The sequence below is a fragment of the Theropithecus gelada genome, chromosome 9, assembly GCF_003255815.1.
Source record: "Theropithecus gelada isolate Dixy chromosome 9, Tgel_1.0, whole genome shotgun sequence".
Lineage (NCBI taxonomy): Eukaryota > Metazoa > Chordata > Mammalia > Primates > Cercopithecidae > Theropithecus > Theropithecus gelada.
This window is the reverse complement of record NC_037677.1, coordinates 88973230-88986882: the sequence shown is the minus strand read 5'-3', so window position 1 is coordinate 88986882 and position 13653 is coordinate 88973230. Positions and strand designations below refer to the sequence as shown.

At 46.7% G+C, this 13653-nt stretch overlaps 1 protein-coding gene across 5 annotated transcripts in view; it reads left to right on the top strand.

Annotated features, from left to right (window-relative positions):
* Positions 1–5046: 5046 nt before the first annotated feature.
* IDE (insulin degrading enzyme) overlaps positions 5047–13653 on the top strand; it is a 122830-nt gene continuing 114223 nt past the window's right edge. For 4 of the 5 annotated variants that reach the window (XM_025397961.1, XM_025397960.1, XM_025397959.1 and 1 more), the window contains exon 1: positions 5047–5607. In XM_025397961.1, the coding sequence (XP_025253746.1) occupies positions 5510–5607 (98 nt within the window). In that variant the 5' untranslated portion in view covers positions 5047–5509. Of the gene's footprint in view, positions 5608–6021; positions 6363–13653 lie in introns of those variants that run through there. The other variant, XM_025397962.1, reaches the window with a different exon arrangement.

Sequence of the window (13653 nt, the reverse complement as noted above, 5' to 3'; positions counted from 1 at the left end):
ATCACTCCCCTGCACTCCAGCCTGGGCAACAGAGGGAGACCCTGTCTTAAAAAGATTAAAAAAGGCTGGGTGCGGTGGCTCACACCTGTAATCCCAGCACTTTGGGAGGCTGAGGTGGGTGGATCACCTGAAGTTAGGAGTTTGAGACCAGCCTGGCCAACATGGTGAAACCCCGTCCCTACTAAAACTACAAAAATTAGCTGAGCGTTGTGGCGGGTGCCTATAATCCTAGCTACTCAGGAGGCTGAGGTAGGAGAATTGCTTGAACCCAGGAGGTAAAGGTTGCAGTGAGCCAAGACCACGCCATTGCACTCCAGCCTGGGTGACAGTCAGACTCTGTCTCAATTGAAAAAAAAAAAAAAAGTCTCTTGAGACATTTTTCTTTTGAGAAAAATAGATGGCTAAAATCAATGTTCCTCAGCTGTTCATTAAAGAATTGGTGTTGCTCAAGAGCCTTAAAAAAATAATACAAATAAAAATGATGTTTATGAAAAATATTTAAGGTCTTGTAAGAATTATTGTTTGACACAGGGTCTGGCTGTCTTGCCCAGGCTGGAATACAGTGGCATGATTTTGGCTCACTGCAACCTCCACCTCCCGGGCTCAAGCCATCCTCCCACCTCAACATCCAGAGTAGTTGGGACCACAGGCATGCACCACCATGCCCGGCTAATTTTTTATTCTGTTTTGATTTTATCTTTATTTTAAATAGAGATGAGGCCTGTGTTGCCCAGGCTGGTCTTGAACTCCTAAGCTCAAGTGATCCTCCTGTTTTGGCCTCCCAAAGTGCTAGTATTACAGGCATGAGCTACTGCACCTGCTGCCTAATTTTTTTTGTTTTTATTTTTTTATATAGACAAGGCCTGACTATGTTGCCAAAGCTGGTCTTGAACTCCTGGGCTCAAGCATCCTCTCACCTCTGCTTCCCAAATTGTTGGGATTACAGGCATTAGCCACCGCGTTGGCCCTAACTTTAAATTTTCCTTTGTTATTAACTACCTAGGTATGTTTTCTCTTTAGCTATTTGTACAAAATTTTGAGTTGGTGGATTCAGAATTCAGATTTTGATTTTGAATATATAACAATAGGCTAGATTAGTTCAAAAAACTTTTTTTTTTTGAGATGGAGTTTCACTTTTGTCGTCCAGGCTAGAGTGCAATGGCTTGATCTCGGCTCACTGCAACCTCTGCCTCCTGGGTTCAAACAATTCTCCTACCTCAGCCTTGCAAATAGCTGGGATTACAGGCATGCGCCACCGTGCCCAGTTAATTTTGTATTTTTAGTAGAGATGGGTTTTCTCTATGTTGGTCAGGCTGGTCTCGAACTCCCAACCTCAGGTGATCTGCCTGCCTTGGCCTCCCAAAGTTCTGGGATTACAGGCGTGAGCCACCATGCCCAGCCTCAAAAGACATTTTTAAGTTTTATTTTTGAGACAGGGTCTCACTCTGTTACCTAGGCTGGAGTGCAGCAGCACGATCTCAGCTCACTGCAACCTCTGCCTCCCAGGTTCAAGCGATTCTTGTGCCTCAGCCTCCTGAGTAACTGGGACTACAGGTGCACACTGTCATGCCCAGCTAATTTTTAAATTTTTTTGTAGAGACAGGGTGCACCATGTTGGCTAGGCTGGTCTCCAACTCCTGACCTCAAGTGATTCACCTGCCTCAGCCTCCCAAAGAGCTGGGATTACAGGTGTGAGCTGCTGTACCCGGCCTATTAAAAAAAAAAAAATTATTGGCTGGGTGTGGTGGCTCACGCCTGTAATCCCAGCACATTGCAAGGCCGAGACAGGCAAATCACCTGAGGTCAGGAGTTGGAGACCAGCCTGACCAACATGGAGAAACCCCGTCTCTACTAAGCATATAAAAATTAGCTGGGCATGGTGGTGCATGCCTGTAATCCCAGCTACCTGGGAGGCTGAGGCAGGAGAATCGCTTGAACTCGGGAGGCAGAGGTTGCGGTGAGCCAAGATCATGCCATTGCACTCCAGCCTGGGTGAAAAGAGAGAAATTTCGTCTCAAAAAAAAAAAAAAAAAATTCTTTTTCTTTCCTCTGCTAAAACATCCAGGGGGACAAAAAATATTATTTTTCTGAACATTACCAATTAGGAAATAAATGTCAATCTGTCACCACTGGGCTTCCTTTTTAAGTTTTTTTTTCTTTCAATTCATTAGGAACTCCTGACTCAGCTCTATGGTGAACTCTATTCTATCTGAACTAATGGAAGGAACCCACAGCACAGATGAACACTAATATTTGGCTTCCAGTATATCAGAGTACTTATATTTGAATATGTGTCTAGTTTTCCTAAGGCAAAGAATGACTTCAGCACATTACTTTTTTTTTTTTTTTTTTTTTTTTGAGATGGAGTCTCGCTCTGTAGCCCAGGCTGGAGTGCAGTGGCCGGATCTCAGCTCACTGCAAGCTCCGCCTCCCGGGTTCACGCCATTCTCCGGCCTCAGCCTCCCGAGTAGCTGGGACTACAGGCGCCCGCCACCTCGCCCGGCTAGTTTTTTGTATTTCTTAGTAGAGACGGGGTTTCACCGTGTTAGCCAGGATGGTCTCGATCTCCTGACCTCGTGATCCACCCGTCTCGGCCTCCCAGAGTGCTGGGATTACAGGCTTGAGCCACCGCGCCCGGCCAGCACATTACTTTTTATGCCTCTAAAAAAGTTGTAGGCCGGGCATGGTGGCTCACACCTATAATCCCAGCACTTTGGGAGGTCGAGGCAGGGGGATCATGAAGTCAAGAGATCGAGACCATCCTGGCCAGCATGATGAAACCCCGTCTCTACTAAAAATACAAAAATTACCTGGGCATGGTGGCACGCGCCGGTAGTCCCAGCTACTCTGGAGGCTGAGGCAGGAGAATCGCTTGAATCCGGGAGGTGGAAGTTGCAGTGAGCCGAGATTGCACCACTGCACTCCAGCCTGGCAACAGAGCGAGACTCCGTCTAAAAAAAAAGAAAAGAAAAAAAAGTTGTCTAGGTGATTTACACCTTATACTTGTTTGAGTGAGAGTGGGAAAGATTATACCCCAGATCTTCACATTTCCTACTTTTTCTCATCATTCTGGGGTCTGCTTGAATGTCACTTCCTCAGAGGGGCCTTTCCTGACCACCTGTTCCTTCATATCACTTACTCACTTACTTGATTATTATCTGTTTTTCCCACACAGCTAGAAGGTAAGCTCCATCAAGACAGAAACTTTTGTCTTTTTTGTCCACTGCTGTATCCCCAGCACCTTTATAGTACCTAGTATCTGTAAGGAATCCAACAAACATTTGTCAAGTCATAAATGAGATGAGCGAATCACAGCTTTCGGAATCAGACAGTCCCGAGTTCAAATTACAACTCCACTCTTTTTGTCCAATTGTTGGCAAGTTACTTAACCTCTCTCTGCCACAGCTTCCTCATCTCTGGTAGGTGGGGAAATATCCATTACAGAGGGTGGTCATGATGACTAATGAAGGATCAATGTACAATGTCAGACATAGAGTAGACCCTCAAAATTGTTACTTTTCTTTCCATCCACCTCCTTTTTATTGAGACGATAGTTATGAGACTATATTAATATTATTCTTTCTTATCCAGGACATCCACTCCAACCAGAGGGAAATTTATCATGAAGCCAATGAAGTTTAAACTTCAGGGCTGCTCACTTGCACAGGCTCCAAACTGGGATTTGTAGAGGGAAAGCCAGTTGTCTAGAAGCTCTCATTTTGTTGCCCAGGCTGGAGTGCAGTGATGTGATCTCAGCTCACTGCAACCTCTGCCTCCCAGGTTCAAGTGATTCTCCTGCCTCAGCCTCCTGAGTAGCTGGGATTACAGGTGCGTGCCACCACGCCCAGCTGATTTTTGTATTTTTAGTAGAGACGGGGTTTCACCATGTTGGTCAGGCTGGTCTCGAACTCCTGACCTCGTGATCCGCCCAGTTTGGCTTCCCAAAGTGCTGGGATTACAGGCATGAGCCACCACGCCTGGCCATCTGGAAGCATTTTTATGTAAACATTTCTAATAAATAGCCTAAAGAGATCTCAGGGAAAAAAAAGGTACTAACCTCCAAGTCTCCAGTATTTGTTGTGATGTATTTTCTCTCTATAGTAATCTTTTGACTGCTAATTCTGTATTTATAATTTGTATTTTATGTCTCAAAGAGGTCCCCCAAATTGTATATGTTTCAAGCCCTCCAAGTCTGAATCTACCCTTTACCCAGTTCATTTATAGATTCCATTAATGGAGCATAGATGTATTCAGAAAGTCTGCATTAACACTCTCAGAGGAGCTGCTTCAAGGGGATTGGCTACTCTGCATTGGGACTGGTAATTTAAAGATTCTTAAAACCACGCACTTGCAAACCCCACTAGGAGGCTTGCCATAATTTTTTTACCTGTTTTCATCCAAAGGTTTGCCTTTAGGTGAAACTGCATTGTTAAAAAGACCGTGGGTACGCCTTCGATAAAGCATCAACTTGATTAAGGAATCCTCCTACTGAATTCCCATTTAAAGCAATACTTGGACTAAGGACACTGTTTTTGGTTGCAGTCTTTGGTCTACCAACCAGAAACCTAAAAGTACTTAAGCTGGGAAGTTACCATCCATAATCGCATTCTTCCTTAAAGACTCCCATAAGGTATTATGGAAAGTTAGATCCATAACAACTACTAGGCTGTTCGTGGGTGCAAAGCATTCTTTCCCACTGGGGAGAAAATTCTTTGTTTAAAAAGGAACGACTGAAGCCGACTGACACTAGTAGTATTCCTAGTACGGAGTACTAATAAGAGTAGTAGTTTCTACTCTGGATCTGAAGCCTTGTTTTGCTGTGGCGCCCGTCCCATCCGCACCTTCCTCTTAAGAGACCTGCTAGCTTCCCCAAGGATGGAAACGTCCTCCTGGGTCCTGACCTCTCTACAGCGGAAGCCTGCGTCTGAATTTCCCCCACGTCGCACTCCAGCCTGGTCTCCAGCGCATCTGTGCCTTCGCGGTCCACATCCCCACCGCGCTCTAGAGGGAGCCCGCGAGCCGCGCGCCCGCCGCGGATTCATTTTCTGTGAAGCCGCCGAGACCAGGAACCTAGTTCCGACACCTGCAGGGTCCGGCACGCTAGTCAGTGGAGGTGCCTCAGAAAACATGGCCCCGTGTGCCCTCACTGTTTTCATGAACGGCCCCTTGCTCCCTCACAGCCAGACACCTCGCCACCCTCACAAGTGCGGCCGGTGGGACCTAGCTGGGACCCTCCCCGCCTGGGAAAGTCTGGGTGCTGGCTCCTAAAGCGCCCCGGCCAGACGCCCATCCCACCAGCCCGCTAGCTCAGGCCTCGGCAGGCCGCCGTCCCCAACGTCCTCGCTAGCGTCTTCGCCCCGTCCGGCTCCAGGCAAAACCCGGAGCGGCTGCCTCTCTGCAGCTCCCGGGAGACCGCGCAGCGCGGCGGCTAGAGCATGCGCAGTGCGCAGGGCCGGCTCGAAGCGCAAGCAGGAAGCGTTCGCGGTGATCCCGGCGACTGCGCTGGCTAATGTGGTACCGGCTAGCGTGGCTTCGGCACCCCGCGCTGCCCAGCACCTTCCGCTCAGTCTTCGGCGCCCGCCTGCCGCCCCCGGAGCGCCTGTGTGGGTAAGTGGAATGGAGCGCGCGGGCCCTCGGGCCCCGTGGGTCACGGTGGTTTGGCGCTCGGGTTGCAAAGTGGTGATTCAGCACTTAAAGCCGCCGCCGCTGCCCCTCACGCCTCCCGTCCCGCCGGCCTGGGGCCCGGACTGCCACGCTGAGGCCGCCCCAGGGCCCGGAAGAGCGGCTGGCCAGGCGGGAGCCAGAGGCCTGGTCCAGAGTCGGGGACGTCCCTCGGGCTGGTGAGGGACCGGGGCCGTTACCCGGGGCCACGGGGCGTGTGCCAGTAGTGTGGGGGCGCGGGGGCGGACAGAGTCACCCGGCCTGCACCCGGGAGCCGCGCCGCGTCACTCTGCCGGAGTCCGCCTGTGAGGGGGCCGGGAACCTGAGGCGGACTCGAGCCGTGGGGTAAAGGAATCCGGCGACTTTTGGGGGACCGCTTCTTACCTTGCCCTCAGCCCTGCCCTTTCCTCCGGGCACTGAATTTCCAGGACCGTGTGGAATGCCCGCGCTGGGAAAAAAAAGTTTGTCAGCCTCCCGCCTTAGTGAGAAGACGAGTGTGGGGTTTCCTATCAGGGGACATTTAGGAGCCGAAAGATACCTCGGGATCCTCTACAGCAGCTCCCTTGTTTTGCTCGGAGACAACCGGGGCTCCGAGAGATGGCTTGATTTCCCGACAATTGCCGAGATTGTGGCAAAATCAGGATTAGGACACAGGTTTTTTGCCATCCAGTGGCGTGCTCTCCACTTCACCGTTGATCTGCGTACGCTAGGCTTTTTCAGGCTTGTAGTGAACGTTGAATATTTTTTACTACGAATGGAAGAGGATAGGCAGTATTATCTTGCCCTCCCTAGAAACGTTATTTGAACCCCTCCTGGTTTTAATCAGTAATAGCCAGCACCTACTAAGTGCAGGGCACTGTGATGGACCCTCTATGTCAAGTATGTGTGTGCCTTCCAAGGAACTTTGATTTGATTGGAGCGGATTGGGATGCCACAGGAATTGAGATAGCTAAAAGGGTGTGTTGATGAGGGTCAGAAGATGAGTAGTATGGGTAGTGTGTGGAGGTAGAGATAGAAAAGTGGGGGGTAGGCTGGCTTTGCAAGAAATGGCGGAAAGATTGAAGTGAGGGCTGCCGTGGGCGTAATCCAGCCTAGATATGCGGGCAGTTTGTGTTGGAACGGTGAGCCGATTAGTCTGGTTGAAGCTTTAGAGAATTTCCCTGGGGGAATTAGGAGGACACAAGTCCTGTATTATAACGGTAGGGTAATGCTGGCCTGGGTCTTGAATTCTAGTTGGGATTTTCCCAGTGCGTAGTAGGTAGGGAGCCCTTAAGTTTTTAAGCTGGGAAGTTATTGATGGAACTGGGAGTTTAGAAAAGTAGTTTGGTGGCTGTGTGCAGGATGTCAGGGAGTGGAGAGAGAGAGTCCTGAGGCAGAGAAACCTGTTGGGACTTAGTCTTTACTGCCTGTGTTAGGACGGTAGCAGTGGGGCACTAAGAAAAGCTAATACAAATGAATACTCTATGGAACTTGTTCTCCTCTGTTTTCCATTACATCACAAAATCTCCTATAATGTGCAAAAGACCCCTGAGCCTAGAGAATCAGGTGGTAAGCACAGGCAGGATGCCTCCTTTTGTCCTTTTTTGGATCAGTCCGCTTTTGTTCTAAATTCATTACTGATAGGCTAGGCTTAGCTTCATACTGTCTCCAGCATATAGCATTTGTGATTTTTAAAGAGCACCAATTTTAAGTTTTATATAACTAAGTGGTTTGTATGTTCTAGTGAAAATTACATTTTCTCTGTAGTTATTAAGTCCAGTCGACCATCCAGAGTTTCAAGATATGTTTTTCTCAAAGATGGAAATTTGGGAGATTCAAAGCATAATGAATGAGATGAGCCAGCTGCAAAGCTCTAGCCTAAAATGAGTGAGTGAGGCTTTTAAGGAAAATACAGGTCCAACCAAAGGGATTGGGGCATAGTTTTAGGAAGGAAAGCCCTAACGTCTGAAGCTACCACATATTCACACCTTAAAGAATGCAGTCAGCCCTGCTGTACATCGTAGGAAGAATGTCTTAACCGAGATAGCCACACAGCTATTTGCTGGAAGAGCAGGGATTTAACTCATGTCTATCTGGCGTCGGAGCCCGAGCTCTTAACTGTTAGGTACTTGCAAACACAAGTACTGCCTCTGCTGGTATTTGGGCATTCATTTTCTGGTCTAACCTCTTGAGACAGAGATGGTCTTAAAGCATTTATTTAAAATCAATCCATTTACAAAGTAACCTCCTTGTTCTGTGTTCAGCCATATTTTATAACTTGGGACTGTGTGGAATTACCTGAACTGTTGGGGCACCTGGAGATAATAGCCCATTTCCCTGGCAACAACTTGAGCCACCTGGGCATCAGTCATCTCACTTTGCAGGCAGCCCTACTTTGCATTTCCCTGTTCTGTAGGCTTAGGAAACAGTGGTATGTCAATTGGGACTATCAACATTCAAGCTTTTAAACTACTTTTAATCAGAAAAATGCCTTTTAGTAGTGTAAAAGGACAGGGTATCGCTGAGTTTCTTTAATTAACCTAATCCACACATCCTGCCTGTCTTGAAAGTTAGGGTTGAGGCCAGGTGGGGTGGCTCATGCCTGTAATCCCAGAACTTTGGGAGGCCGAGGTGGGCGGATCACTTGAGGTCAGGAGTTCAAGACCAGCCTGGGCAACATCGTGAAACCCCATCTCTACTAAAAATACAAAAAAATTAGCTGGGCGTGGTGGTGGGCGCTTGTAATCCCAGCTACTCATGAGGCTGGGGCAGGAGAATCGCTTGAACCCGGGAGGCTGAGGCAGGAGAATCACTTGAACCCAGGAGGCGGAGGTTGCAGTGAGCTGAGATCGTGTCACTGCACTCCAGCCTGGGTGACTGAGCGAGACTCTGTCTTAAAAAAAAAAAAAAAAAATTAGGTTGGGGACAGTCTTCCCAGGATAGGGGAGGAAAAGTTCAGTATGTTTTCTTTTAAGTTCGATACAGGGTTTCACTCTGTTGCTCAGGCTGGAGTGCAGTGGTGTGATCTCAGCTCACTGCAATCTTTACCTCTTGGGCTCAAGCGATCCTCCCACCTCAGCCTCCTGAGTAGCTGGGACTGCAGGCTCACGTCCCCATCCCACAACTAATTTTTGTATTTTTGGTAGAGTTGGGGTTTCGTGGTGTTGCCCAGGGTGGTCTCAAACTCCTGGGCTGAAGCAATCCCCCCGCCTCCCAAAGTGCTGGGGTTACAGGCATGAGCCACTGTGCCAGGCCCAGTATATGTTTCATAAATATTGGTTTCCTTTCTGTTTTTCTGTTGGTATTTTATATCTCCTAAACATGTACCCAGAGGATCAGGCTACCTTTTAGCCAGGATGACAAGGCTAGAGCACTTTCCTTCCACAGGGGTAGATCCTCTATAGATATGTTAGGTTTTGGAGAGTTCTCAGTTGGCTGGTCTTCAGTCTGTCCTCATTGTTCTGTTAGTTTAGACATTATTTGAGTATCTACTCTGTAGTGATCACACACTGTGTCCAGTGCTATGTAAATGCAAAGATAGCCATAAATCTTGTCCTCAAGGAGCTTTCAGTAATAAACAGTAAACTCCTTTACCTCTGACCCTTTACTAGACACCTCCACTCTTTTTTTTTTTTTTTTTTTTGAGACGGTGTCTCGCTCTGTCACCCAGGCTGGAGTGCAGTGGCCGGATCTCAGCTCACTGCAAGCTCCGCCTCCCGGGTTTACGCCATTCTCCTGCCTCAGCCTCCCGAGTAGCTGGGACTACAGGTGCCCGCCATCTCGCCCGGCTAGTTTTTTGTATTTTTTTAGTAGAGACGGGGTTTCACTGTGTTAGCCAGGATGGTCTCGATCTCCTGACCTCGTGATCCACCCGTCTTGGCCTCCCAAAGTGCTGGGATTACAGGCTTGAGCCACCGCGCCCGGCTGACACCTCCACTCTTATGTTTTGTTTCTTTCAATTAATTTTGAAAAACAACTTAGTATTTTTTTTAATCACAATACAGATTACTTTTTTAAAAAGTGGGACTCACAAAATTATTTTATTCTTCTTAAAAAACTATTTTGTTTCTTTTTGCCTATTAAAGGTATAACTTTTTTTGGTTTTTTTGAGACTGAGTCTCGTTCTGTCGCTCAGGCTGGAGAGTGACAGGATCTTGGCTCACTGCAACTTCCACCTCCCAGGTTCAAGTGATTCTCCTGCCTCAGCCTCCAGAGTAGCTGAGATTACAGGTGGGCGCCACCACACACAACTAATTTTTGTATTTCTAGTAGAGACGGGATTTCACCATGATGACCAGGCTGGTCTCGAACTGCTGACCTCAGGTGATCCACCCGCCTTGGCCTTCCAAAGTGCTGGGATTACAGGCATGAGCCACTGTGCTCGGCATAACTTTTTTTTTATTTTTTATTTTTATTGTTTTATTTTATTTTATTTTATTTTTTGAGACAGAGTCCCCGCTCTGTTGCCCAGGCTGGAGTGCAGTGGCACGATCTCAGCTCACTGCAAGCTCCGCCTCCCAGGTTCACGCCATTCTCCTGCCTCAGCCTCCTGAGTAGCTAGGACTACAGGTGCCCACCACCACACCCGGCTAATTTTTTTTGTGTGTTTTTAGTAGAAATGGGGTTTCACGGTGTTAGCCAGGATGGTTTCTATCTCCTGACCTCGTGATCCACCCGCCTCGGCCTCCCAAAGTGCTGGGATTACAGGCATGAGCCACCGCGCCCGGCAACGTAACTTTTTAAAGTAGGACTCACAAGCTGCTTTCTGAAGGGAAGGCATCACACTCTGCCTGACACATAGTAGGTACTCAGTACATATTTATTGCATAACTTAATTGATTAATGGTCTTTTTTCAGAACGATTTTTCTCTGCAGAGTCCTTAGTTTTGTGATGTTGGTATTATCATTTTTTTCAGTTTAGCTTGAAAATCTTTGAATCTTTTTCCCTCATTGCCTATTCCCAAGACCCAATCCTCCTGAGTCTTTCATCTTAAAGACTCCTAAAGTTTCTTGGAGTGATCTTGACCCTCATCACCATCCTAGTTCAGAACATGATTATCTTCAGTAACATCTTACATCAGTGAGATTATCTCACCTGAACAGGTTTTAGAACTGACTTTTCCAGCCTTCTGTCTCCCTACTAGTTGATTCTTATCATCACTGTCAGATTAATAAATCACTTTTCCCAAGCTGTTGTCTTGCCTAAAGATCACCAGTGGTTCTGCACTATTTCAAGATCAAGTTCAAACTTCTTGACCTAGCATGTAAGCATTCTGTTGGCTGACCTTAGCCCAACTTTTCAGCCTAACTCTTCTCCAGTCAGACTTACCAATTTGCTGTCTCCTTTTACATGACCTATTCATTCCCAATTCCGAGATGCTCTTTCTCTCTTTTCTTTATATGACTAAATCCTTTCTTATTTTTAGGCCTTGTTATACAGGTCACAAAATTACTCTTCCTTTTTCTCAATTTAATAATTATTAAAAACATTGTGAAACATCTGTTTGAGGTTTATATATTGCTTCTTGTTTTTGTACTCTCTTATTTAATATTGTACAAGCCCGAGTATATAGGACAAAGAAGAAAAACAAAACAAATACCTGTGTACCATCTACTTTAGGAAACAGAACATTTCCAGCAACTTTGAACCTGTCTGTGCTCACCTGCCCAGTTGTAACTCTATTCCTCCCCTGTAGAGGTATTATTATTATTATTTTGAGAAAGAGCCTGGCCTTGTTGCCCAGGCTGGAGTATAGTGGCGCGATCTCCGCTCACTGCAACCTCTGCCTCCCGGCTTCAAACGATTCTCCTGCCTCAGCCTCCCAAGTAGCTGAGACTATAGGCGTGCACCACCATGCATGGCTAATTTTTGTATTTTTAGTAGAGATAGGGTTTCATCACGTTGCCCAGGCTGGTCTTAAACCCCTGACCTCAGGTAATCCACCCACCTCAGCCTCCCAAAGTGCTGGGATTACAGGCGTGGGCCACTGCACCTGGCTGTGCTGTTCTATATTTGGATAACAATTTCCTTAGTTTTCTTTATAGCTTTATCACATTTAATACTTCTTAGGTAGTATATTGTTTAGTTTTATTGCTTTTGACCTTTAGTACAAACTTTTCTTCTCTGAGTTACTTTTTTTCATTTAACATTCATTTAACATCATTCATAAAGATGTATGAGTTCATTGCTGAATGGCAGTCATGCAAATATGCCCCGGTATCATATCGATCATTGCAAACATTCTGTAAGATAGGCCTAATCTATATTCTGACAACTTCCAAATGTATTTGTCTAGCCAGAACCTCTCCCTCAAATTTTAGGTTTAAGTAATGAACTTCCTACTCAACAGTATGAGTCACACTGGTCTCCTTGCTTGACTTGCTCTTACCTCAGATCATTTGCACTGTTTTCCCTCTGCTGAGAACACTCTGCTACTAGTAAGATTGGGGAGAGCTTGGCAGAGAACGCAGGGTTTGAGCAAGAGTCTTTGAAGGAAATATTGAATTTGGATGAACAAAGAAGGAGAGTTGAGAAAACATTTTGTTTTTTGGAGACAGGATCTCACTCTGTCACCCAGGCTGGAATGTGGTGGCACGATCAAAGCTCACTGCAGCCTTGAACTCCTGAGCTCAAGTGATCCTCTCACCTCAGCCTCCTGAGTAGCTAGGACTACAGACTTGTGCCACCATGCCTGGCTAATTTTTTTTTTTTTTTTTTTTGAGACGGAGTGTCGCTCTGTCACCCAGGCTGGAGTACAGTGGCCGGATCTCAGCTCACTGCAAGCTCCACCTCCCGGGTTCACGCCATTCTCCTGCCTCAGCCTCCTGAGCAGCTGGGACTACAGGCGCCCGCCACCTCGCCCAGCTAGTTTTTTTTTGTTTTTGTATTTTTAGTAGAGACGGGGTTTCACCATGTTAGCCAGGATGGTCTCGATCTCCTGACCTCGTGATCCGCCCGTCTCGGCCTCCCAAAGTGCTGGGATTACAGGCTTGAGCCACCGCGCCCAGCCGCCTGGCTAATTTTTTAAATTTCTGTAGAGGCAGGATATTGCTATGTTGTCCATACTGGTCTCTAACTCCTGGCTTCGAGCAATCCTCCTGCCTCTGCCTCCCAAAGTGCTGTGATTACAGGCATAAGCCACCACAACCAGAAGAGAAAATGTTTTAGATAGAAGGAATGGTATTAGCAAAGGTGCAGAAGTAGGGAAATTCACAATATCAGCAAAGGAAAGTGAAATTTTGTCCTATTGGATGTAGAGAACCTCAGATACTTTTTGAGCAATAGAGTGACATATGAAAGCTATGTTTTAGGATAATTAATCTGGCTGTTTTTTGTAAGCACAGTTTGAAATGCAGGCAGAGACTGGTGAGGGATAAAGAAGGTAGTACAAATGACAGGGAAAGAAGAGTGTCTGCAGAAGACATGTGCAAGAAGGATTCAGCAGGGTTTAGCTATTGATTGGATATAGGGATGATGGGAGAGTCAGAGAAGCCTGAGATCTTGAGCCGGAGTCTAGGAAGGGCCACCAGGGTAGGGAAAACTCTCGTGGGGGAGACCCAGCTCTGGGAAGTTCAGCTATGTGAGATGTTTGTCCTGCCTGGCAGGTGGCAGGTTTTCCAAAGGCATACCAAGAGAACAGGTTGATTGGGTACAGCAGTGGGGCACAGTCTTGTAGGCACTTTTGGGCTGGCTATTACCCTCAGCTCCCATAGGGAGCGTAGAACAAGTCTGACCTGTGCTGAGGTCTAAGTGGATTCAGCTGTAATGCTGTTGCTGCCGCTGATAATGTTTTATTTTAAAAGATTTAGTAGCTAATATTTATTGAATGCCTATTATATGTTAATGCTTCTTTGGGTGGGAGGTAGTCATCCCCTCAAGCAGTTATTCTTTGTTACAAACAATCCAATTAAACTCGCTTAATTATTTTGAAATGTGCAATTAAATTATTGTTGATTATAGTCACCCTATTGTGGTATCAAATACTAGGTCTTTTTTTTTTTCCTTTGGTACCC